We start from the raw sequence: 11,074 nt of genomic DNA, 5'->3' as shown, positions 1-11,074 counted from the left end.
CTTAGAGACGCTTTACAGCTGTTGTTAACCACAATGAGAAGACAACACCAATGCCGAGTGTGGTAATCAGCCCCCGAGATGATTTAAAGTTTTCAGGTAATTTATTATGCATTAATAGACAACTAATACATATTTTGTTATGAATAGTGAGGTGCTTCCATAACAAAAACCTAAAATATTGGCATGGCTTTGGAACTGGGCAGTGGGAGAAGCTGAAAAGACTTGGAGGAGACTGTTAGTGAAAGCCTGAAGAGTCTTGAAGAAATTGTTAGTAGCATCCTGATGGATTTAAGAAGCCTGTAGATGAAGGCTTAAGGGGAAATCAGGAAAATGTTATAGAGAACTGGAGGAAAAGGGTTCTTGCTGTGTAGCGGCAGGAAGTTTAGCAACACTGTCACCTGCAGTAATGCAGAAAGCAGAAAATGTGCCTAATTAATTGAGTGTTCTAGCCAAGCACATTTCCAGGTAGAGTGTTGAAGGTGCTGGATGATGTCTTCTTCCTGATTATAGCAAAATGTGAGAAGAAAGAGATAATCTAAAGAAAGACTTAAAAAAAAAAAAAAACGAAAAGGAGCCAGAACTTGCTAGATTTGAAAATCCCCATCTTCTCCAGATGACAAATAATGATATAATGAAGAAATGACTTCTGGTCAAAAATAAACTCTAGGACACTGCAAGGAAAACATCATCAAATTATGAAGCTGAAAGTAGCTGCAAAACCCTTTGTTCAGATCTCAAACAGATCTACAGCAGTGATTCGGAGAATCATTCAGACAAACAACAGGCCTTCAAAAAAGCCTATGTGTTGTGCCTCAGTAGTTTCAGTGGAGGGACTCTCCAGAGTAGAGAAGGGCTTATCTTGAAGAGATATGTGCATATGATTTTTGTCCAATGGAGTGGAGCCCCAGTTAGATTAACAAAATTTTAAAAAGAATTATATTGGCAGAAACACTGCCAGGATGGACTCAACAAGACAGAGACAGAACAAAATGAAGAAGGGCCTTTGGCCCCCTAAATTCTACTGGCAGGAAGCAGACTGACAAATTACACAGCTGCAAACATAGGCTGCTTCTGATGGAAAAGGAAGGATAGACTCAGAGAGTGGCATCAAGAGCCCACAGGGTGAAGTCAAAAGCCATGGAGAGTCATTCTCCGGCAAAAGTAGGACTGAGCCCTAATCAAGGAACCTCTAACATAGTCCAACTGGATTTCAGGATTGTTATGGACCAGTGACTGCTCTGTGCCTCCTGTCTTTTCTCCTTTTTGAACACGAGTGTCTGTACCAGTTATCATAAGCCTGTCTCACCATTGTATGTTGGGAGTGTGGAGGAACATGGGTATTCAGATGAAGGGGAACTATACTTGAGGAGCTGCACTTAAGACATTATACCTAGGAGTCTTATCCACACTTGGATCTGATTTAGATGATAAGATTCTGGACTTTGAGCTGATGATGTAATGGATTGAGCCTTTTGGGGGACCTTGGCAGGAAGTGAATTTATTTTCTATTTGAGAGAGGGGGCCAAAGGTTAGAATATGGTAGCCAGCTTCAAAGATGGCCCCAAAGATCCCTACCTCTTGATATTCATGCCCTTGTCTAGTCCCCTCCTACACTGAATAGGACTGATCTCTGTAACTAATAGGCTATGTCAGAAATGGTGATGTGTAACTTCTGAGCTTAGGGTCATAAAAGACATTGCATCTTCCACTTTGCCCTCTTGGATCACTTCATTTGGGAGACTTTAACTGCCATGTCATGAGAATACTCAAGCAGCCCAACAGAAAGTGGTGAGGCTTCCTGCCAACAGCCATGTGAGTGAGCCATTTGGAAGCAAATCCTATGTTTCTAGTCAAGCCTTCAAGTGACTATAGCCCCAGCCACTGAAATCTCTTGAGAGACTCTGATTCAAACCACCCAGCTAAGTCACTCCCATATTCCTGGCTCACAGAAATTGTGAGATAATAAATGTTTATTGCTTTAAGCTGCTATGTTTTGTGGTAATTTTCTATGCAATAATAGATAGATTAATATAACAAGGTTTCTATCTCTGGATGCTCCGAAAGATTGCAATTCCTGGGGAATCAGACCGTTCCAATTTCTGTGCAGAGGGGTACAGAAAGTCCATCTCATTGAACCTGCCACTCCTCATCACCAGAACTTTATGAAGTTCCTTTTTAACAGTTCCATCAACTTCTGACTCTAAAACCCTCTCACCATAGAGGGCTCAAAGAAAGATTGTGAAATCAGATACTGAGCTGCACAGTATGATATTTTAACTTCCGGTCAGATAAAATTAAGAACAAACAATAACAGCAATAATGACAACAAAAAGACACCCGTGCCTCCCCACCAAAGACCCTGGACCCAAAAATATTCTTTTAGGACATTAAAAAATTGTTTTCATTGAAAAAAATATTTTCTAAATGTGATAACATTATGTTTGTAAAGGCTAAGTTATTTCCTTTTAAGCCCAGGGAGGTAGAAATAACTAAGCCTGAAACAATATTCACTAGGTGTACTAACGTTGATGTTTGAGTTGACATTTGTTGACTATTTTTTTCAGAATGGTACATCAATCCCTGTTTCTGATTCAGACACAGAAATAACTTCTGGAGAAATGAACTGGAGAAAAATAGAAATGTATATGGAATTGGAACAAAACCAACCTCATTTTTTTCCCCAGAATTCTATAGAATTGTTCTGAGGTTAAAAAAAAAAATGTTTCTAAAAATCAAATCTCTGACAAAAGCTGCACAGAGATTAAGCATACATTATATGTGGAGACATTAAAAATTATTTTAAGTGATTTTTTACCCCATGTCATCCTCCAGTACTTTTGTGAAGATCATCTGGAAATCCTAGCTCAACATTATCTAAGAGAATCAATGGAAAACAGACACCATTCCATCCTCCTCTATTCTTCTCAGCCACACCTCAGCCTCTCCTCAGACTAGATCTAAACTTCCTTTTCCTCTCACAAATACAAAACAAAAGGTCATCTATGAATGGAGAGACCGATATGGGATAGAGGTGGGGGGTTGCCTACACTACCAGCAGCCATCCAGAAATGCCCAGTTTGTTAAAGACTGTTTAAAACCTCCTTCAAAGGGTCGTTATGTGCACTAAATATAATTTGTGCCAATAATAAAAATGTAGTGAATACTTCTACAAAGCAGGTACCTTCACATTTCATCCACAAAATAGCCCCATGAGATAGGTGTCACCATTATTTCCACTTTACATATTTTTTTTAAATGGAAAACAAATGATCAATTAACTTCTCCATTGTCACAAAGCCAATAAGTTGTAGTACCAGGATTTGGGGGCACTCACTGTGGATCTTCCAAAACCGGCTTTTAAAGAGCCACAAAAAGATCTAGCCCATTCTTAGCATTTTAGTATTGGTTAATAAATAACCGTCCCCTTCCTTTTTCTTGGAACCCAGTCTGAATCTAGATGGTCTCCTTACATAAAAGAAAATGACTGCACACTGGAACTCTCACTCGACAAACACTGTCACTAGACAAACACTGTCTCTCCCCCTACTTCACCTGACATCTCAGCCTAACCCAAGGCAAGCTCTCAGAAGAAGAAGCAGAGGTTGCCGCCCTAGAGGTTCTGAGCCCCTAGGAGGCAGAAATGCAAATAGACAAAGCATAGCATTGCTTCGGATCGAAAATGTCTGTTTGCTCCACCTGAGTCTGAGATTCCCTGAGCCCAAGAGGACAAACACAACCCTTCCCAGGGCCCTCTGGAAATCCCAAGCGGTCAGGTTCAGTCTGGTAAACAGCACTCCGTCCTGGCACCATGCAGAACACGCAGCGGCGCGGACAGGGGCAGGCGGGCGGCGACAAACTGGAAGGAGAGGGACTGAACTACACTGGTCCACCTGCCTAGCGGCCTTGAAGAGTCAGGTCGACACCAGCAGGGAGGGAGTAGGGGAGGCGGGGCCCCGTTCCCGCCTGGGAGCGCGCGGGAGACCTCCCCCAGACCCCCCTCTTTCCCGGGACGCCGAGCCCCCGCGGGGAACGCAGAAAAGGGCCATTGCCACTTTAAATGACTCAGGAAGTGAAAGGAGGCCGCCTGCCAGGGAAGGGGAAAGTGGAACCGGGGCGGCGCGGGGGCCTGCGCCGCCAGCTCTCCCGCGCAGCGGCAGGCACAGCCGGCAGCGCGGCGCGGGGGCCGACGGGCGCGCGAGCCGCCGCGCCGGAAGTGCCCGGGCCGCCGCCGGAAGTGCAGCGGGCGCCGAGCGGCCGAGCCGGCGGGAAGGCACTCTGCCGCTGGGAGCGGGTGGCAGCGGCGGCCTGCTGTGAGACACGGCGCGGCCCGCGCGGGCGGCCACTTCGCGGACCGGCCCCGACTGGGGAAGAGGCTGTGAGAGGCCGCGCGCCGGCCGGGCGGCGAGCTCGGGTGCCCCGACGCCTGGGCCGCGTCCCTGCACCCACATGGCCTCTGGAGGGGGCGCGGCCTGCGAGGAGCTGCCGCACGACGGCACGTGTGACGAGTGCGAGCCCGACGAGGCGCCGGGGGCCGACGAGGTGTGCCGAGAATGCGGCTTCTGCTACTGCCGCCGCCACGCCGAGGCGCACGGGCAGAAGTTCCCCGGGCACCACCTGGCCGAGTACGTACCCGGCGCCGCCCAGGCCTGGACCTCGGGAGCCCGGGGGCAGGAGGAGGGGAAGGAGGACCTGGAGGCCAAGGCGGAGCACGAGAGGGACGTAGAAAGCGAGGTGGGGGAAGACAGCGAGTCAGAGGAAGAGAGTGAGACGGAGGAAGAGAGCGAGACCGAGGAAGAGAGCGAGGATGAGAGCGATGAGGAGAGTGAAGAAGACAGTGAGGAAGAAATGGAGGATGAGCAAGAGAGCGAAGCAGAGGAAGACAACCACGAAGAAGGAGAATCGGAAGCTGAGGGGGAAACTGAGGCAGAAAGCGAATTTGACCCGGAAATAGAGATGGAAGCAGAGAGAGTGGCCCAGAGGAAGTGTCCGGACCATGGGCTGGATCTGAGCACCTATTGCCAGGAAGACAAGCAGCTCATCTGTGTCCTGTGCCCAGTCATTGGGGCTCACCAGGGCCACCAACTCTCCACCCTAGATGAAGCCTTCGAAGAACTAAGAGTAAGTATTGGGCATTCAGAGCCTTGGCCTAGAGATCAGGACAGCTGGATTTCAACTTAGGTGGCCTGGTTGTGGCCACATTCACTTTCACCATGTCCCTAAAAATCTAGTCTCTTCAACTTGGGAGCAGTGCTTATTCATCCTTTTTCGTTGAACTCCTTTGAGAATCAGTTGAAAGTTCTGGACTCTGACCTGAGAAAAATATATGTACACACAAAATCTAGTGCACAGTTTCTGGAAAATTGCAAACCTCTGGTCTCTGGATCCCAGGGAAGGCACTCCTTGGGAGTTTTGACTCCACCTAAGCCAGTTCCCACAGCGTCACCATTGTTGAGACTAGCGCCTTGACTTGGGGCTCTTGATAAGGCATTCTCTTTGTCTGCTTGAAAACACAGGAAACCGTGGTTAGCCAGATGAATCCAAGTAGGTGGTTCATCTGTAGTGAAGACTCCCTCAGGTTGTGGTTTCAATAATACTTCGTGTGTGTCCTGAGTTCCTTTTAGGTTCTTCATGTTTGATACTTGGTGGAGGATGAGAAGGTGGAGGCAGAATTGATATGGGAGTAGGGTTCCTGTGTCCTCCATCTTTTGCAAGACGGTAGGGCCTGTATGTGTTTTGAACCTTGTTGGTCCCCTAGAACAGTGTTTGGGAGGTAGTAGACATTAATAAATATTTGTTGAATGAATGAATTTGCAAATGATTTGGTTTTTATTTATATTGTAGATGTTTACAATCAATGAGAGAAACTGCTGGAGTTAACCAGAGAGGAAAGTTTGAATGGGCTGATCAGTTCATTAAGTGGTCAGTTCATTAGTGAATGTTGTCGTCATGATGCCTTTTGTTTCCCTGAGCAACCTTGCAGTTGCTGGCACTGGGATAACAAATACTTATTGAAAATCCCCTGTATTAAGATTTTCACTTTTTCGTTGTAAAATATACAAAGTGTGTAAAAACACACAGTCTAACAAATAATTACAAAGCAAAGACTGATGTAACCTCCACTCAGATTAACAAATAGAATATTAGTAGCAATATTGAACCCCCTGGCCCTTTTCCAGTTATAACTATTTCCTTTCCCCATAGGTAACTATTACCTGACTTTTGTGGTGGTAGTTTCCTTGTCTGTCTTCATACTTTTACCACATATGTATGCATTCCTAAACTTATTTGAACTTGACACAATTGGTGTCATATTATCATGCATTCCTTTGGGTCTTCATTTTTTCAACATTGTGTTTGTGAGATTCATCCAGTGGGTGGCTGCGCTTTGTTCATTATCATTGTATAGAATCCCATTTTATGAATATGCCACAAGTTACCTGTTGTCAGTGATGCACATCTGGTTTCCAGATTCTGGAGTTTCTGGCTATTATAAACAATGTTGGTATAAACATTCTCGTTCCTGTTTCCTGCTGCACATCTACATACATTTAAAGGGAATATAAACCCAGGAGTGCAATTGTTGGGTCATAGGCTGTGCATATCTTCAATAGGACTAGATGTTGCCAACTATTTTCCAAAGTGGTTGTACTAATTTGCATTGCCATAAAGAGTGTAGGAGAGTTCCTGTTGCTCTGTATTTTCACCAACACTTGCTATTACAGAATTTTAAGTTTTTGTCAATCTTGTGGTTATGTTATGGTATCTTCTTGTGATTTAAATTTGCATTCTGCTGGTTACTGACAACTTTGAGTATCTTTTGTATTTCTTCTTTTGTGAAGTGCCCATTCAGGTGTTTTGCTCGTTTTTCTATTGGGTTGTCTATCTTTTTCTCATTAATTTGTAGGAGTTTTTATATATTTATTTTTGACTTCTTTGTTGTTTTTATGGGTTCCAAATACCTCCGTCTACTCTGTTTTTTTTTTCTTTTTTAAAAATTGTGCCTTGAATAGAAGTTTTTCATTTTAATGTAGTAGAATTTATCAGTATTGGGTATTTATTTATTTAGTGTTTTATTTATTTTTTATTATTTACAATAATAATAAATAATAACAATATTTGTTTATTGTTAGTGCTTTTTGTGTCTTGTTCCACATAGTATTGATTTCTGTGTAGTGAAGGTAGGGACTCAATTTAATTTTTTCTCCGTGCAGATAGCCAGTTGCTATAGCAGCATTTATTGAAAAGCCTGTCCTTTCTGCACTGGTGTGCTGTGACACCTGTTATATAACATTAAGTGCCCATGTGTGTGTGAATGTGTTTCTTGGCTCTTCTATTCTGTACCATTTGTCTGTTAGTATATCCCTGTGTGAACAACTTGTTTTTCAGTTACCACTTCTTTGTAACATTTCTTAATATCTGGTAGATATTCCACTTTGTTTTGCTGGAAAAGTGTCTCAGCCAGTCTTGGCCTTTTACATTTCTTAGAATCATGCTATAAAGTTCTATATAAAAAAAAAAGATGTCTGCAGGACCTTTTTGGTCTTGTATTCAATTTATAAACCAATATATGGAAAATAAATGCCATTAAAACATGAAATCTTCTGATCCATTTTCTTAGGTCTTTTTTATTGCCTCACAATAAAGTTTTATAATTTTTTTCTGAAAGATCTTGTACATCATTCTGAATTTTATTCCTGAAATGTGTTATACTTACAATTTTATAGTATTGTAAAACATATTTTTAATTTTTGTCTTCTAATTGTTTATATATAGGAATATGATTAACTTTTATATATTGATTTTTGTATTAAGAAATCTGCTAAATTCTTTTACGTATTCTAATAGTTAATCTGTAGATTCATTCTACATACGTGATCATAGTATATGCAAAGGGGACAGTTTTTGTTTCTTTCCGATCCTTATACCTGTTATTTGTTTTTTCTTGCCTTACTGCTTTGGAGAGGACCTCCAGTATAATGTTGAATAGAAGAGATACTGGGTATTCTGGCCTTGTTCCTAATTGAGGGATAATTTACATTTCACAAATAAGTGTGATAGTAATTTGTTTTTGTTTTTGTTTTTTACAGATATATTTCATCAGATTAAGAAAGTTCCTTCCTAGTCCTAGTTTGTTAAGACTTTTTCTTTATATTGAATGAATACTGGATTTTATCAAATGCTTTTCCTGCATCTATTGGGGTGTTCATGTGATTTTACTCTTTTACTATGTTAATGTGATGAATTACATTAATTGATTTACTTTTTAAATTAAATTTTAAAATCAGTAATATGTTTATATGTCTCAAAATCCTCTCTTTCACCTAGCTCCCTCAACAGCTATTGGTAACCACTTTTATTAGTTTTTTCTTTGTCCTTCACGTGTGTCTTTCTGCAGATACAGGCATGTGCATATATATGGTCTTCCATCCCTTCATGTCGTTATATTTTACAATTAAAGCAACCTTGCTTTTCTAGTATAAACCCAACTTGGTCATGATGAAGTATCCTTGTCTTTGAATTTGGTTTATTAATTTATGTAGAATTTTTTCATTTATATTTATGGGAGAAATTAGCTTGTAAATTTCTTGTACTTTCCTCATGAGATTTTGCTATCAAGGTTATCTTGGCTTTATAGAAGTGTCAGGATGTATTGCTTCTGACGTATCTTCTCTCTTTTAATGCTCTGGAAGTATTTGTATAAGATTGGAATATTTCTTCCTAGAATGATGGATGAACTGACCGTGGAAGCCATCTGGAACCGAAAAGAGAAAGAGAGTGTATTTTATTATTTTGTTTCACATAGTATTTATTTATTTATTTTTTCTTTTTTTCCCCCAAAGCCCCAGTAGATAGTTGTATGTCGTGGCTGCACATCCTTCTAGTTGCTGTATGTGGGACGCGGCCTCAGCATGGCCGGAGAAGCAGTGCGTCGGTGCGCGCCCAGGATCCGAACCCAGGCCGCCAGCAGCGGAGCGCGCGCACTCAACCGCTAAGCCACAGGGCCGGCCCCACATAGTATTTTTGACTATGGATTCAATTTCTGTAATCGTTATAGTCTGTCCAGGTTGTCTGTTTTTCCTTAAGTCAATTTTGATAATTTACGTTTTCCCAAAAGTTTGTCCATTTTGTCTAAATTTTCAAATATACTAGTATAGATTTGTGAATCATATCTTATTATCTCTTTTCATACTGTAGTTCTCCTCTTTATTCCTTTAAGAATAGTGAACAGGTTGATTTATAATCTGTCTCTGGTAATTCCAGTATGTGAAGACTTTGTGGATCTCTCTCTGCTGTTGTTTTTGATGGTGTTTTTCATGTTTCTTTATTTTCTTTCTTGCTTTGTTATGTTTGCATAGCTTGTCATTGCCTTTAAAAAATTATTTCTGGGGATTTCTGAAGCCTTGGCATGAAGCTGTATTCTTTGAAAGAGAATTTGAGTTTGCTTCTGCTAAGGCCTGACAGTACAACTTGTTTAGAACCCCCGTAAACTAAAACAATTACTTGAGATTTCTTGGATGAAATTTTCAGGAGGTGTCTGCCCAAGTTTACAATCTCTTAAAGATTTTTCTTTCGTCCCACCCTGTGCACCCCCCCCCAACCCCATTTTGTTCAGTTCCAAGGCAGCACTCCCCACAGGAGGGTGGAGAGTGTTTGGAGGGTGAGATATTGGCAAGTTTACTTTAGTTTGTCTTTGCTCTAGAATTTTACCCTTTGGCAGGGGTGGGAGGGTCCCTAGTCTCTATGGAAAGGGACTCCTTTCAATGTCTCATTCTGAACATGCCATCAAATGCACAGCCCTATTTCTTGCTATCAGCAAATGTGCTCAGATCAAGAGCTACTTCCTGTACTCTGCTTTGCTTAGCTTATCATTGGAACAGTGTTACTAACTAACCTACAGACCCTATTCAAATTTCACCAGTTTTTCCTCCAGTGACTTTTGTACCAGGATCCTATGGCCGCATTACATTTTCTTGTTTTGATGACCCTTGATAGTTTTGAGGAGTGCTAGTGAGGTGTTTTGTGGAATGTCTCTCAGTTTTGATTTGTCTGATGTCCAGTGTCTGGAATTATGGGTTTTAGGGCAGTATAAATTCTCTTTTTATGCTTTACTTCTTTCGCTTAGCGGTGTGTCTTGGAAATCACACCATAAATCTGCCTATTTATTTATTTACAGCTGCAAATACTGCATTGTGTGTCATTCATTAAATTCTTAATTTATGATATTGTGTTTTTCAACTCTAGAATGCCTATTTGGTTATTTTTTAAAAATACATTTCTTTGAATCATTTGGGGTGTGGTTCTTGATTATATGTCATATTTTCACGATTCTTCTCATGTCTCATTTTTCATCCAATACTAGACATTGTGTTTAAAAAACTGTAGAAACTAGAGTAATATTTTCTTTTTTCCCCTCAGAAAGGGCATGCTATTTGCTCTGTTAGGCAGCTAGGATGAAGGCTAATCATTTTGATCCGATAAAGATTTGAGGTTGGTCAGAGTTTGGTTGCAGCTTTCATTAGTTTCAGTTTGCCTCCAGTTTCAAATGTTTTGAGGGCAATGTACATTTGCGTATTGGCAAGAGAGTAAGTCCCTTGGAATATGGAAAGTGGCACTGCATGATGGTGGTGAGAGAAGAGGATCTTTGTTAAACTGCATTCAGCAAGTATTTATTGAGCATCGGCCAAGGGCAGGGGCTTTCTAAGCACTAGGGATGTGGCAGTGAGCAAAATGGAAAAAAGTCCCTACTTCTAGTAGAGATTATGTTGTATTAGAAGGAAATAGAGAAGAACAAATCAGCAAATAAACAGGTAATAAGTGTTATAAATAAAAAAATAGGGGCTGGCCCAGTGGCGTAGTGGTTAAGTTTGCGTGCTCCATTTTGGTGGCCCAGGATTCGCCGGTTCAGATCCTGGGCGTGGACTTACACACCTCTTGTCAAGCCATGCTGAGGCAGCATCCCACATAGAGCAACTAGAAGGATGTACCACTATGACATACAACTATCTACTGGGGCTTCAGGGAGAAAAAAGGAGAAAGATTGGCGACAGCTGTTAGTTCAGGGCCAATCCTCCTG

General features: G+C 41.7%; 1 protein-coding gene across 3 annotated transcripts in view; it reads left to right on the top strand.

Annotated features, from left to right (window-relative positions):
- The first annotated feature begins 4,266 nt into the window (after positions 1 to 4,266).
- TRIM44 (tripartite motif containing 44) overlaps positions 4,267 to 11,074 on the top strand; it is a 110,422-nt gene continuing 103,614 nt past the window's right edge. The window contains exon 1 of one of the 3 annotated variants that reach the window (XM_058527143.1): positions 4,267 to 5,118. In XM_058527143.1, the coding sequence (XP_058383126.1) occupies positions 4,447 to 5,118 (672 nt within the window). In that variant the 5' untranslated portion in view covers positions 4,267 to 4,446. The remainder of the gene's footprint in view (positions 5,119 to 11,074) is intronic. The other 2 variants (XM_058527145.1, XM_058527144.1) reach the window with 2 other exon arrangements.

Source organism: Diceros bicornis, chromosome 31 (assembly GCF_020826845.1).
Source record: "Diceros bicornis minor isolate mBicDic1 chromosome 31, mDicBic1.mat.cur, whole genome shotgun sequence".
NCBI lineage: Eukaryota > Metazoa > Chordata > Mammalia > Perissodactyla > Rhinocerotidae > Diceros > Diceros bicornis.
This window is presented reverse-complemented; position numbering and strand designations above follow the sequence as displayed.